Raw genomic sequence first — 16,477 nt, forward strand, 5'->3', positions numbered from 1 at the left:
TGCTGACAGGTCGACCACCCTATTTTAAGTGGGAAAACCTTGTATTGCAGTCTTGAGGACAAAGTTTTACTTTGTTTCCTGTCAACAGCTCCTTAATACCATCATTTGTGCTGATGCTGCATTAAAAAAAAATTGTGCTTAAGTCTGTGCATAGCACACATGATATAGACATATTGCGTTCCAGTCAGGGATTATACTCGATGAAACCGATATGAAAAGATAGGGTTACGGATGTCAAAAAAGCACTGCATAATCACTATTCAGAAAAGACTTCCAAAAACCCAGGAGACCTGATGTTTCTTATTTGAGCTTGCCAGGTCACACTGAAAGAATTTATACACTAGTATCAGTCAAAGAAGGTGAAACAGCTAAAAGCTAGAGTCCTTTTTTGTGCTTTTTTCTCTTTATTTGATTGATAGGCTATTAAAATAACTGTTTCTTCTTAGTTTTTTCTTATCACTTATGTACATTAGGGTATTATGTTACATCTTCTGTTGTAAAATTAATGTTTATTGCATTCGTTGCAATAATTTTGGTATATTCAAATTATTTCAGTTAATGAAATATACATTTTCCTACTGTAAATTTAAGGTAAATTTATAAAACTTTATAATTTACTTTATATATTGCCGTCTTTTTTTTTTACTGTAAATTAAAAAAAAAAAAGTCTGGATCAGGATTATCACAGTGAAGACCTGAACTGGTGTGACATCATCCTTTGAACTACCATTGGTCCGTGGTGATGATGTAATAGGTAGGTGTGCGCGGAGGCTCCGCCTTCTTTGACACAGACACTTTGTTCCGTCGAGGTCAGACGTCACGAATAAAAACATGAACACACTGAATTGTGATTCTGAATTAAAACAGTCCCTCCAGGATTTCACGATTTTTTTATGTGATTTTTGTGATCAAATTGACTGATTTTGTGGTGGTAATTTCCAGAAATTTGTGAAAAAATTTGCGATTTTTATAATTTATAATTAGGACATCACATTTACCATAATAGTATTATGTCAGATGCACAATAGTCATACATGACACAAATCACAAAAAAATGCATAAAGCTTGTTTATTTGGTCTAATCAAATACTTTTTTAAAAATTGTGCTGTAGCCTTTTGTTGTTGCTTAATTAACATTAACAACAGCAGGTAAATTAGATTACTGTCACTTTAAGACCTACTACAGTAATGACAAACGTCCCAATCAGTTATTACTGATTGTTTTACGTAAATACTTGCCAAGATGAATATTTTGAAGTAATTGTAGCTATGTGTATTTGTTCAAGCGCTATAAAGAGAATTCAATATTCTAACTAGGCCGACAGGCGGTGACACGCAGTCAGTCATTCAGTCAGTCACACACACACACACACACTTGCAGTCAGAGACAGACTGTCACTCGACTGGCTGAAATTAGTTCTCTTTCACGGTATACTGCGCTTTTAAAAATTATTTTTAGTACCATCGAGCATATCATATTTTTTGTTATGTCATTCAATCATGTTAAACGCGTTAATAAGTTTGCCATACTGCCCAATGAAAACCTGGGCGCTTATGTGAGAGGGCAGGAGAGACGCATTTTCTTTCGCCATGTTTCTGACAGACCGCACACAGACATCACGTGTGCGTAACATCTGTACCCACGTAAAAATGCATTGAAACTTTAATTGACTAAAGATATTTCAATTGGGTGATCATAATTTAATGTTTTGTGAGGTCTTTTTTTGAATTTTTGTGATTATTTTGCGGTTAAATTAGGAATTATGCAGGATCGCAAAAAAATGCGAAATTTTGTTGATTTTGCGTTGTATTCAGCGATCGCAGAATCGCGAAAAACTGGAGCGACTGTTAAAAGCTATACTGACACATTTTCATGTTTAATACTCTAAAGTTGCTTGCTTTGCTTGACGTGACTTACATTTACACATCGCTTTGATCAGTTGCTTTCTTAACCGCTGTTTTCTCACCGCTGTCATTATTTTGCACAGCAAATATTTACATATTCATCTAAACACAGCTCTCAGCAGAGTAGGTGGCCGCGGATCTTTGATAACAGTATGCTGAAAAGGTATTTCGAACTTTGTTTTACCCCTAAGCAAAGAACAATCTGTTTTGCAATCACAGCTTGGATATAAACAGCATTGTTTTGGATGTAGAACAATTCTGGATCAGCTGTTGATGTTCAACATCAAATCTGTGACCTTAAGCAAAACCAGTTGAGAACCACTAGGGTTTAACACTATATTTGTTTGACAGGAATGCTGTTTCAGGCCCTACTAAAGATGCTGATCCAGGAGCACATCCTACTTTGGCGCACAAAGAAGAGCACAGCAAAACCAGTCCAGTTGGAATTTTGCCTATATGCGTCAACAATAATAAATTCCAGACATTTTTATGATGTGTTGACACGTCTCCGCTGATATGTCCATTGAGCTGTGTGTCTATGTTCACTCGACGTCTGCTATCACAGCAGTGTGTTTAACCTCGAACTGCCCGAGCGTCCTTTATCAACATACAACGTGGCAGCTGCTGATAAGAAATGTCACATATTCTTTGTTTTTTTCTGTCTGATATCCTTCCAAGTCTTTTCTCTACAATCATATCTCCTGTTTTAATAGATAAGATTTCTCTCTCACTATCTCTCCTGCCTTTATTTCTCCTTTTCTCTGCCTTTCTCTATTTCTAAGTGATTATTTTCATCATCAATATCCCTTGTAGAATGTTATATTGAGCTTTAGGGCCAGTGATAATACAGAAAATGAATGGATGAGTTTTATCTTCCTTATATTTAGAGAAAGCTGTGGGGAAACCATTACAGTTGCTGCAGATGATTACATTACTCAAAGAGGAATCATTATTTCCCCCACCACCCTTTATCATTCTATGATGTTTAGTAGGTGATAATTGACCATGAATGTCTAACTTTGACGTCTAGCTTTTGGTTGCGGTGACTTAATGGTTAGTGCTTGGGTTCCTGACATTGAGACATTGTGCTCATGCAATGGATGCTGGTTTGATTCCAGCCTACAGTGATGTTCCAATCTCATTCCCTCTCTCTGTTTCCAATCATTTCCTATCCCTCTCTTGAATACCCCGCTGATAAGAGTGGCTAACATGATGGAAATAAAGAGCAAAAGTTAGCCATTACTCAGTGAGAGATTGACAGTTAACTGAGAGATTTTTTTCTTAATCTGAATGATATGACAAAATGTTGCATGGATTTTTGGAAATCCAGCTTTGCTAGTACTCACATTTCGATTAGAGAATAGATCTGGAATTGGTTGGCACCTCAGAGTAAAACATAAAACAAGCAATTGTGAGATAACATTTAAAATAAGAAATATAAAGAAATGTTTTAATGTTTTTGAAAGAAGTCTCTTATGCTCACCTAATATATCAAAAATACAACATTATAAAATATTATTACATTTTTAAATAACTTAGCACCCATTACAAGCCTGCTGACTTGGTGCTCAAGAAATAATCCTTATTATTATCAATGTTGAGAACAGTTGTGATGCTTAATATTTTGGTAACAATTTACAAAAAAGGTTTGTTAGTTAACATAAGTTAACTAAATTAGTTAACATGAACTAATAATTAACAGCACGTTTACAGCATTTATTAATATGTTTTAAAGTTAATTTCAACATTTACTAATACTTAAAATAATAATTAAAATCTTGTTAACATTAGTTAATGCACTGTGAACTAACATGAAGAAACAATGAACAGCATGCTCATGGTTAGTTTATGTTAGTTAATACATAAACTAATGTTAACTAATGAACCTTATTGTAAAGTGTTACCAGTATTTTTGTGGAAACTGTGATGCATTTTTTTCAGTATTTAATTGAAAGTTCAAAAGAATAGCATTTATTTGAAATATAATCTGTTGTAACATTATAAATGTCTTTACTGACACTTTTAATCAATTCAATGCATCCTTGCTGAATAAAAGTATTAATTTCTTTCAGAAAAATGATATGTATATTTTTAAATGCTTTACTCTGAGGTGGCGTATAAAGTCTTTACGTGCTCACTAACTTTCTTTCCCTCCTTCTGTCTTCTCTCTCAGATGAATTTAACCCTGAGATCCCCAAACTGGAGAAGAGCGTCAGCGGCAGCAGTCCGTCTGGAGACCGGCTGTTAATCACTGTGGCGACGCTTCTCCTCGCTGCTCTCCTCGTGTCTTAGCAACCGTCTCTCTCTCTCTCTCTCTCTCTGACATTTCTGAGCCAGCAGCTCCGAGCGCTCGCCTTTCGTTCAACCTGTGTGGGAGATTATCCAATCAGAACAGATTAACCAATAGTCGAGCCCTAAACACTGGAGCTAATTGTAGATCTACCGCACCCAAATAGTGGCCTTCGTCTCCACAATTTTGGAATAAGGAATGACGTGCATCAATTTCAGAATTTGCCTTTGCGATGGAACGTCCACTCTCCTTAAAACGTACTCGCGGAGGGAAACAAATCTGGTTAGACAGTGAGGTCTCTCTACCTCTAGCTACGTCCGTTCTCATCTCTAATGAACTTACCCAGACTGAGGCAAATCTTGAGATGGACATTTTAAGACTGACATGAGCTCAAATGGATATGACAAGCGTCATAGTGGTCAGTGGATCTCAGCTGAGAGACTCAAGGAGTGCTGGAGACCTTTGATCCTGTCTTAACATTCTGTCTCAACCCATACCTGTCGGACTGCAATATGTGTCAGTCATTGATAGTTCTGCAGCAGAGATCAATAAAACTCATTTGCCCGTCACTGAGTTCAGGTGTTAGGCTTATGAATCGATCACAGAAAGGCATGGCTACTGTTTCTGCTAGTTCCCAGGCTGGAGACTTGGGAACGCTTTCCTTCTAGTTTCCCAGTTCCATTGCTGAACTTGGAAACTAGAGATCGGTCAGAGACCATCACTTTTGTACATTGTGTGACCGAAATAGTTTGGACATCATAGCAGCGCACATAATGAAAGAGAATCGAGATGGACCGAACTAATGGTAGATGGATAGATAAACGTTTGTTTCCTATAGTATGTACGTGTCATCATGGAAAGGCACTGGACTGGCCAGTGCCACTAATTAGCATAGTGGCCATTTTTGTAAAAGCGGTCGAGTCGTAAACTGCAATTCGCTGTTTTATATCGAAGAATTGCGATGCAGATTTAGTTTTTACCGTATGATACATATTTAACTGCTCTTTGAGTATGTTAGTTTATTTACTTAATTTATTGAGTTATTTATTGATCAGTTGATCCTTTTTTGGGAACTTTGTGAGTTTTGTCTGCTTTCTTGAGGGATCCTTCCTTATCTTTGCTAATGCCAAATTATTTTGTTTATTTATGTTCATTTCATGGACTTTATTTCTGTTCATGTGCCAGCAAATTGAGTCTTAGTTACAGAAAGACATATCTAATGCGTCTCATCCATTGTGCTCGGTTGAAATAGGTACATTATCTTTATAAGGAGAGTCATTATTATAGGACAGTGTGAGATTGTTGTAGTCTATATCGGTGGGTGGGGCTGGGAGGGCATCTAGGGAGGGGCTTCTTGAGAGGGCGTGGCTTCAGTGCAGTAATGGAATAAAGCATTCCTCAGAACGCTGCAGACAATGTCAAGAGTGAATGTCTATGTAAATGTGTCTGCGTATGTGTCTTATGAGTGTGCACTTTACACGGGGTTGTGAAAGTGTGCGCATTTTGGCATTTTCATATGCATTTAGATACACATTTGTAGGTTTTAAATACTTAAGCTTGTGAGAGAGTTTTGGCTGGTGAGAATGAGACAGGTGAGAACGAAAGCATTTAACATTGTTGGCAACAACAGTACCAATCGTGTTTACCTTAGAATGATTACAAACATGTAAACGAATCATGAATGACAATTGCCAGAATGAAACTTAATAAAACATTCTTATTTTAACACTCTTGCTGTTATTTTAATCGTCTGCATGTTGCCATGATTCTCAGGATGTCCGAATGTTTGTGTAAATGAGTTTGCTCTGACTCATTTGTCAGTGCAGTTTTTTCCCAAGGAGCACATGCTCCTTATTAAGGAAAACATAAAAATAAAAAAATGTGGGGTGCAATAGAAGTGTATCAAATAATGTGTTAAGGGGATGCAAGGAGACATTTGCAAGCAAAATCATTTAATTTATTCGAATACTAAAAGTACGGGCCAGTCCAGATAATAGCTATAAGAGTTTACATTGAATTAAATGGCAAATACAGATTGTGAAACCTAAATAGCAATAATAACAGAAAAGGAAAAAAACATTATGCATAATGCCGGAACTTTTAATTATAAACAAGCCTGAAATACACTGGGACTCACTGTAAAAAATGAAATTTCGAAGTTGTAAATAAAACAATGATTAATGGAGTTATTACAGGTAAATACAAGAAAATCTTTGTACTTAAAAGTGCCACGTTCCATTCAACGTGTTACTTGCCATTTCTTTGTAATTGTGAAATTTATAAGCAATTTTTGGGTGAAAATTGTTTCTACACCAAGTTTGTTTTTTTCAGTGAATGTATATATACAGTTCTTGTCAAAAGTTTGGAAATATATTTTTTTTTAAATATTTTTGAAAGCAGTCTCTTATGCTCTTATGATTACAGTACAACCAGTAATATTGTCAAATATTAAAGAACTGTTTTCTGTTTTAATATATTTTAAAATGTAATTTATTTCTGTGATGGCAAAACTGAATTTTCAGTATCATTACTCCAGTCTTCAATGTCACAGAAATTATTTTAATATGCAGATTTGCTGCCCAGTTAACATTTCTTTTTATTATTATCGATCTTTAAAACAGTTGTGCTGCTTTACATTTTTGTGGAAATGGTGATCCTTTTTTTCAAGATTCTTTGATGAATATAAAGTTCAAAGAACAGCTGTTATTTGCATTTATTAAAGTTATTTATTTTGTAACATTATAAATGTAATCACTGACACTTTTGATCAAGTCAATGCATCCTTGTTGAATAATGCTTTTGTCTGGTGATTTTCAAGTATTTCTCTCTCTTTTTTAAATCTTACCACAAATGTTTGAATGGTATCATTGTTTCCACAAAAAAAGTTAAAAAGCACCAAAAACATTTTTTTTTAAATTGTAATATCAGTTCAATATTACTGTTTTACTGCATTTTTGATTAAGTAAATGCATAAGAGACTTCTTTCAAAAACATTCAAAAAATATGTTTTCAAACTTTTGACAGATACTGTAGGCCTATATACAGTAGGCTATATTATATACAGCTTATATATATTATATTATATTATTTTGCATTATATCATAATCTGTATGTTGTTTCCAAATATTTACTGACAGTATTTGACTGTCTTGTTAGAACGTGCAATACAAACGTTTCTTTCTTGTAAAGGCAACACATTGTAACTTTGCCAATACTGAAACAGATAAAAATGACTATAAAGTTTTTTGAATGCATTTGAACAATTTCACATAAATTACCAAATCAATAAAAATAAACTATTTTAGTCATAACTCAATTTTGACAATTTGAAGTATTTGTTTTGCCTTTGCATGTCAGAATTATTGCATGCATATTTATTTCCAGGGTTTAAAAAGCTCTTATAAAAGAGAAAATGTAACCCATTAATAGAATGGCAATTATGTAACTTGTTTCTTATAAAAGCTTTTACTTTAATTAGAATTTAGTCTTCAGAACTGAGTCTGTTTCTTGAAGGTACATCTGTCTCTTTTTTTCATCTCTCCATCTGTCTTCTGCAATTTGTCCCTGTCTGTTATTTTATCTGCTCTGCTTCACACCCAGTCATACTCATTCTCATTCAGCTAGACCAAACACACGTCTGTCTCCTCAGGTAAAAGGTTCCTGCAGTGATGAGAATCCGACCTCAGAAACTCCTGCACCTACAAACGCTTCTTCTCTTACAACACACAAATCAAAACTTTCTAGGTGCCCATCATTAGAGAACACACACACACAACATAAAACACCCGCACTGACAGTCCTGGGAATATGCAGTTGTTCTTCTCAGTTTCGTCCCTTCCATCTAAGGAGAAAATGCCTTGAAGCAAAACATGTTTGTGCACATCTGTCTGTCTTTCATTCTCTTTTTTCCCTTTTTTCTCTCTCTCTCTGCTCTTAAGTGTTTTTCAATTTCAAGGACACTCCATGTACAAGTGAAGATAATAAAGACATTCGGGATTCAAGGGTAAGCAAGATTAAAGTGTTAGTTCACCCAAAAACGGCATTTCTATCATTAATTACCCACCCCCGTGTCGCTCCAAACCCGTAAGACCTCCGTTCATCTTCGGAACACAAATGAAGATATTTTTGATGAAATCCGAGAGGTTTCTGAACCAGCCATAGGCAGCAAAGTCATTGCAACTTTCAAGCCCCATAAAGAAGAATACTTTTTGTAAGCAAAAAACAACGACTTTATTCAACAATTTCCTCGAGTCCGTGTCAGTCTCTTACGCTGATCACATTGTAAACACAGTGCTGCACTTCTGGCTCACCATTGGCCAGCTCCTGCGTCAGCATCACACGCATGTGTCATGGTGCTCACATGACCAGCGTCAACCAATAGTGAGCCAGTGTTCTGACGTAGAACCCAGTGTTTACTACGTGATCAGCGTTGGATACTGAAGCAGGAGAGAAGAAATTGTTTATCATTTTAGTTTTGCGCACAAAAAGTATTCCTGTCGCTTCATAACCTTAAGGTTGAACTACTGTAGTCACATGGACTATTTTAAGATGTATTCACATACCTTTCTGAGCCTTGAAAGTTGCTATGACTTTGCTGCCTATGGCTGGTTCAGAAACCTCTCTGATTTCATCAAAAATATCTTCATTTGTGTTCCGAAGATGAACGAAGGTCTTACGGGTTTGCAACGATATGAGGGTGAGTAAGTAATGACATAAATTTCATTTTTTAACTATCCCTTTAAATGTCACATCAAACAAAACAGTTATGATCCCAGTCAACTGCACACTAATGTGCAATTAGCCATTCTAACTAATATCATGGTTCCACATCTCAAAAAAACATGAGAAAGTTTGTGTGAATGATCCAATTTGTCCATCACAGCCACAGTTCTAATGGTGATGAGGAGCATATTCTAATGCCAGTAAACAGGACCAGACAGAATCTGTGTAACAGCATTATTCTGTGCTGATGTTGGTAAAAATGTGTTAAACGAAGCCAAGAGTATGGCAATATTATTTATAGGTGAAAGTAACTTTTAACTGAAAAACACACACAAGGAAGGTTGGGGGGTGTTGAAGGTAGAGTATTCGCAATCAGCGTTGGATCTGCCTTTAAGCAACTTGTGTAAAGAAGCTCACAGCTGACTTCCTTCAGGCGACACATGCTGCAGATTGTGGTGGCATCTCTGTCATAGTGAGGACTTTCTCTTATAGAGAACAGGCATCTATTAAATAGAGAGATAATAATAGAATGTCAAAATATATTAAAGGATTAATTGCAGAGGGATATATCTTCAGTGATTGTCACTTAAATTTCAGTCTGTTCTCATGACTTCAGAACACTTGGGCCACTTTTTGTATTTTTGAAGCTTGACAAAGATTACAAAAAAGCTAGAAAATTGAGGATTCTAAAATTATTTAGTTTTTTTTTTTAATTTATGTTATTCTGTTGATTAAATGAAATATACAGTATACACACTCAATTGAATAATTAAAATTACATTTTTGTCACTTTACATATACATTTGTGGAATATATACATTTCAAACTATACAAAAAGATATGTTGTTTTATGTAATTTAATAAAATGCACCATCCATCAATTCTGCTGTAAAAAGTATGTAATGTGTTAAAGGGATAGTGAAATTATGACTGTTATGGAACCCAAAATGAATTTTTGCCTCAAAAAGATTTGGAAGTGTTGATCTCTAAAACGGACCAATATATAAGAATTCCATGTATTTAACGTTTTCTAAAATCATATGATATGTATATGTATGGAACAGATTAAAAATTAGTCAACATCCATGGAGAACAATTGCATCTGCTGTAGCCATCAAATTAAATATTGCTGCCATTGGATGCACATGAAGATATGAGAGATGGCATTTGGCAAATTTGTAGGCACACATTTTTGTAGTTCATTTTTTGGAACTTGGTCAACGTTATTGGAAAAGAACTGTCAAGATTCTATTAAATTCCCATTGTTTGTTCTCTACTGGAAATAATAACAGCATATGGGTTTGGAACAACATGATGGTGAGTCAATATTGAAAGAATTTTCATTTTGTTGACTCATTCAGTTTGGTTTTCCATTAACTTTCAATAATGCTTTTCAGTACCCTTCAAAACTTCCCTCCTGAAACTAAAAGTCTGGTTGTGTAATCAGCGTCCGTGAGCGGATGATCTCAGTCTTTGGCCTGGCATCTTTCCCGGGTACATAGAGGTCCATTAGCCTGTGGTGCACCACCAGAGGGTGTCAGGTTCATCTGTGGGCTCCCACTCCCAATTATCATGTACCATTAACAACAATAATACTAATTATGTCTGACACGGTGTCACTATTGTATCGCTTGGTGCAGGCTGTATCACTCGGACAGATGGTGTAACTACCAGTGGCCCCTAACAGGGATCCTGTTGTTCATTGAGACATTGGAATAAGGTCCAGTTTGGAGCAGCAGCCCTAATTACACCAAGATGGCTGCCAGATTTTGCCCATATGGATTTTGGCTATGCTTTGTTTGTCAGTTTAGTTAAATGCTAATGACATGGTACCACAATGGTAATGAACTATTGTGTAGTGGACTAAGAGAAAACCATAATGCTAGTTATGCTAACCATTTTCAGTCAGTTATTGAGGATCAGGCAACAAAGCTACACAATTACCGCGTTTCCACTGTCAGGCCAAAAGCAAACGTGCTAGTGCTGGGGTTCCTCAGAGCCAATGGCCAGGGGGGTTTGGCCCGCCGAATACCTTGGTCCAAAGCGGGCCAACTGGGGCTTGTGGAGTGGTCATGAACAAAAGCAGAGTTTAGCTGAGTCATGAGACGGTCAACACTGCTGCTCATTTCCCATGTTATTATATGAGGCTACCAGCTAACTTCAGCATTCAAGACATTTTAAACAATTTTCAGCTCAAAACTCACTTTCAGACACCAGCGAGTGTTTGAAATAACTTCCTTGCGATAAGATTGGGATTCTGATCACTGTATGGAGCAGAAATATATCTCTATGCGAAGCTAAAGGCTACTTATGCTAACGATTGCAATAATAACTATACCTATGTTTATGGATATACCAGAGACTGCTTGAAGAGTGTAGACCAATCATATATGATAATAATTGTGTATTTATTTGTTATTGTGTTTTTGTGTCTCTTCCCTCCCCTGTGCCTTTGTTGACACCTGATTTCCGTATGTCATAAACATGCACTCCAGTTAACTTGCATAACCAACCCAATCTCACGGCAATTCATACGTATTTTACGAGGTGGCTAATTCGTACGAATTCATACAACCTCACTAGTATGAATTTGTACGATTTTTGATAAATCGTACATATTTTACGAGTTGCCCAATTCGTATTAATTCGAATGAATGACCTAGCCCTGACCCCGCCACTAAACCTAACCATATATGGGGTTTCGAAAAATCGTACAAATTCGTACGAATTAGCCACCTCTTACGAATTCGGCTCGCACAGGCCTGATAGTGGAAAAGCGTTTTTTGTTTTTTGATTATCTCTACGTGAGTTGTTTTTAAAGACAACCTGCTAGTTGTTTTTGCACAGCCTAATGCTAACTTGCTAATTCCCTCCATTATTGTCCTATTGTTTTAAACAGAAAGAGCATAGCCTGACTCAAAGCCAAAGTGTGTGGCCTGATTTTAGTGAGTAAGGGGTTACATTAGCATCAAGTCTTCTTCAGGCTGTAAGATCAAACCAGATTTTTATGCATATCCAATTTGAATCCTGTCATATTTAGTGTGAACGTTAAAAATCACATGAAATCACATGTCCTACAAATCCATTTCAAGCTACATTCATACGTGGTTTGAAATCCTAATAAAATCAAATTTCTGTAAACCCGTCTGACCGCTTTGATCTGATTTAGCATAGCTTTTCTGCCAATATGTCACTTTCTCACGCCACTTACAATGTAAACACGTCTGACATCATTGCCGAAACAAGGTTGTGTTGTGTTGTGTTGTAAATGTGCTGGTCACGGAGAAAATTATAATATAATGGAAACATCTCTGGGGTCCATTGATGAGATGTCTTCACTTCCTTCAATCTGCAGCCAAGACGCTATAAAGCCGCTCATAAGATGCAGTCCAGCGTTGCAGTTACACATTGTCATATTCTAAAGCCTCGTGTACATTGGGATGATTATTGTCAGCGTTTTTCGAGACATTTTTTGACGCGTCTTTGTATTCATGCCTAAGCGATTTTCACTGGCGATGCGTAATTCACTCCCTGACAGTAGACGGCGCTTATTGAAAAACAGGAATATCCCGGTACACAAGGTGGCGCTGGTCAACTTTACGCTTCTGACACACGCTTGTCACACAGCAGAAGAAGAGAGCCGGTATTTACGTGCTTGCCAAAACCATTCACACACTTTTTGTAGTCACTGTGGCGTTTGGTATAAAGTTCTTTCAAAGGGACCAGCAGCTTTACATTCATTTTACCTCGTTGCATCTTCTTCTTCGTCTACTTACTTCCTCTTTGTCGTCTTCTTCTATCAATGTGTGCTCGGCAAGACCGTTTTGTGTCTGAGCGCCAACTTCAGCAGCTCCAGGCCAATCTCACTTTTGCGCATCAGTGTGTATACTCACACTGGCGCCCTTTGTTTAGTCAAGAGGTGTTAATTGTCGGCGATAAGCTCACGATAATCGTCCTGGTGTGCCCGGGCCTTAAGACAGCATTGCAAACCCCTCCATGCTGTTTTCAGCATAGTCCTACCGATGCAATGTCATTGCCATAGAAAACAACACAGATATTACAGAAAACTGTTGCGATGCACAGTGTGGAGAGTCAGTAATTAACATCAGATTCCAATCGGACACACAAATTATTTTTGCACTGACAGTGGGAACGTGGTAAAAGTGTTCGTAATGCATGCTAAATGACTAGGCTACTCATGAAGATGTCCTGTGGAATTTGACTTCATCAAACAACCTAAAGAATGGATTTAAACACAAAAAATACAAGACTATTTGGTCTTAAGTGGCTTTCTGTAAGAATATAAATCACTTATTAAAGCTGTAAGCTGTAAATCTGTTTGAATGTAGCTGCTGGCATGTTCCTGAGGTGAAGATAAACCCCATTCTGTCTCCCCTAGATCACTCCGTCTGAGAGTGTCAGTATTAAATTCCCTCTGGCTGACACTTGGCTCCAAGCTGCAGATCAGGATCAGGTGCTCCTGCGCTCCTCCCTGCCCCTGTCATTATAAGCTTAAAGATGACACTCCTACTCATCAATGCCTCAGAGCACCACTTGAGGAACACAATATGGACCACTTCTCGGGTTACGGTATGTGGTCTGATTTGTGGTCTGGGAGAAGTTTTGATAGTCTTGTAGATCAAGTCATCCTTAAAGGAGCAGTTCGCCCAATATAACATTTCAGCAAAGGGAAATATTGACAGTGACTTTTCAGTTTATTGTTCATACAAATTTATAACTTCAGAACTCTTGAAATATAGTGTTTGAGTCAAATGGATTACATTGGTGGTGTTTTTTTTTTAATTTGTTTACACTTGACAGGAATTTTAATAGCAAGAACTGTACTCCTGGGCAAACAAAAATGGAAAAAGCCCAACATTTTTTAACACTAAGCTTTAATTGTTTTAACCACAAATAATTTCTCAGAAAATTAGCTAAATTTAAGCAAATGCACTACTTGAAAAGCCCTTGCTGTCTCAGAAAAACATCAAAGACAGAATTAAGTTTTTGGCAAATTGGGAAATTGAAAACGATACTCGGTTACTAACGTAACCTCGGTTCTCTCTAGAGAGGGAACGAGTATTGCGTAAGTTTAGCTTACGCTAAGGGAAAGATTCATCTTCTCGAGATACTGAAGCCAAAAAATTATCCTTAATTTTGTATACCTTGTCAACGCAGTGCAGCAGCTAGCAGACCTAGAGCAGGCCATCTCGCGTGCTCATTGGCTGCCCTGCGGGCAACTGCTGCAGCCTACCAGTGAGCCCGGCGTGACGTCACGCCCAATGAAGGGCGCCCGCGCCTTTATAGCGTCACAGCCAGATAGGCGTGGCTTAGCGTATAAAATAGGGGCTGTAGGCTGAATTCTCTGTTTTTTTCGACGACTGAAGCGAAGTCGCTCGTGGCGCGAGCACGGCCGGTTACTCAATACTCGTTCCCTCTCTAGAGAGAACCGAGGTTACGTTAGTAACCGAGTATCGTTCTCTAACGAGAGGTTCTCTCGTATTGCGTAAGTTTAGCTTACGCCACGGGAACACTTTGTCAACGCCGTGCGCGCCAATCATCCACATGAGACCCCGAGTTTGAGGGGAACCCCATAAGTGGAAAAAATAAGGTGGCCAGCCACGCGGGCCAACACTTGTACATAAGCACACATAGGGAATACAGAGCAGCGCGCCGGTCTGTATAGTCATATGGCACATACCCTACTTAGTGCAGCTCAACCAGGAGAGCTGAGTCATGAAAGTGATCTGAGCAGGAGATCTGGGCAGAATACACCTCTTTTTCAGACTGACAACAGTTTAGCCTGCAAGGCAGGAACTTCTAGGTTATAAAACCTGACAAAGGTAGACGGGGAGCTCCAGCCCGCCGCTACACATATGTCATGGATTGAAATTCCACTGGACCATGCCCACGACGAGGCCACGCCTCTCGTGGAATGAGCCCTGATGCCCAGAGGGCATTGCAGACCTTTTGACGCGTAAGCTGCCGCTATAGCGTCCACTATCCATCTGGACAGGCTCTGTTTCGAGGAGGCGAGCCCCTTGGCGCGCCCACCAAACGAAACGAAAAGCTGTTCCGAACGCCTGAAGGAGGCGGAGCGCGTAATGTAAAATCTCAGCGCTCTGACAGGGCAGAGGAGATTCACATCACTTTCGCTGTCAGATGCTGGGAGAGCTGACAGCGAAATAACTTATAACGCTCTGAATGGAGTGCCCATCACTTTAGGGACATAACCATGTCTAGGTCTGAGGATGACTTTAGAGTCATTTGGTCCGAACTCAAGACACGACGCGCTGACAGACAGCGCGTGCAGATCCCCTACACGTTTTACTGACGACAGTGCAGTCAGAAAAACGGTTTTTAGTGATAGATATTTCAACCCCACGGAGTCTAGTGGTTCAAATGGAAAAGCTTTCAGGGCCTCGAGGACCAATGAAAGATCCCACACGGGGGGCGCGGCGGATTCATCCTTCTAGCTCCTCTAAGGAAGTGGATGACCAACTCATGTCTTCCCAGTGACTGGCCGTGCGTCGATTCCGCGAACGCTGCCACGGCCGCCACGTATACTTTGAGCGTGGATGGGGACCTTCCCTTATCCAACAGCTCTTGTAGGAAGGTGAGCAGCTGCGCCACCCCGCATGTACGCGGGTCCAGACCTCTGTCGGTGCACCATCCAGAGAACACCGACCATTTAGACGCGTAGAGCCTTCTCGTGGAAGGGGCTCTAGACTGCGTGATCGTGTTCATCACTCCTTCTGGCAGGGCAACGAGTACCCGTTGATCAACCATGCATGCAGAGACCAGCGCTCTGGATGGGGATGCCAGATCGTGCCGCGAGCCTGAGAGAGGAGATCCGGAATCGGCCACGGAGCTGTATGTGACAGCCGTGCCAGTTCCGGGAACCAAGTCTGATTCTCCCAACGCGGGGCTATGAGGAGCACCGAGTGGCGCGTTTCCCTGATTCTCTTGATCACCTGTGGCAACAGAGAGACCGGAGGGAAAGCATATAGCGGGAGGCTGGGCCAAACCTGGGCCAGCGCGTCCTCGTCCTTCGAGAAGAACGTCGGGCATTGAGCGTTGTCTTTTGACGCAAACAGGTCGACTTCCGCTCTGCCGAATAGGCGCCACAGTTTCTGGACCGTTTGGGGGTGCAGGGACCATTCCCCTGGGGGAACATTGTCCCTGGACAGTTTGTCTGGGCCGTCGTTCAAATGGCCAGGCACATGCGCCGCCCTCAGCGAGCGCAGGTTCATCTGTGACCAAATAAGGAGGCGTTCCGTCAGATTGCAGAGATTTCTGGATCTGACACCGCCCTGACGGTTTACATAGGATACCACAGATGTGTTGTCCGAGCGGACAAGAACATGCTGGTCCTGTATGAACGGGAGGAAGCACTTCAGCGCGTTCTCGACCGCTATCATTTCCAGACAGTTTATGTGAAAACCCTTCTCCTGGTCTGACCACTGGCCAAAGGCCGGTCTGCCCTCGAACAGCGCGCCCCAACCCGAGTTGGACGCGTCTGTCGAGATGACCTTCCGATAAGAGATGGTTCCCATCATT

At 39.4% G+C, this 16,477-nt stretch overlaps 1 protein-coding gene across 1 annotated transcript in view; it reads left to right on the top strand.

Annotated features, from left to right (window-relative positions):
• Positions 1 to 5,921, top strand: part of efna3a (ephrin-A3a) — a 135,289-nt gene extending 129,368 nt beyond the window's left edge. The window contains exon 5 of the mRNA XM_077195200.1: positions 4,079 to 5,921. Within this exon, the coding sequence (XP_077051315.1) occupies positions 4,079 to 4,197 (119 nt within the window). The 3' untranslated portion in view covers positions 4,198 to 5,921. The remainder of the gene's footprint in view (positions 1 to 4,078) is intronic.
• The last annotated feature ends 10,556 nt before the right edge of the window (positions 5,922 to 16,477 follow it).

This window comes from Siphateles boraxobius, unplaced genomic scaffold (genome assembly GCF_051911475.1).
Source record: "Siphateles boraxobius isolate OS27281-9 unplaced genomic scaffold, OSU_SipBor_1 33, whole genome shotgun sequence".
NCBI classification, from domain to species: domain Eukaryota; kingdom Metazoa; phylum Chordata; class Actinopteri; order Cypriniformes; family Leuciscidae; genus Siphateles; species Siphateles boraxobius.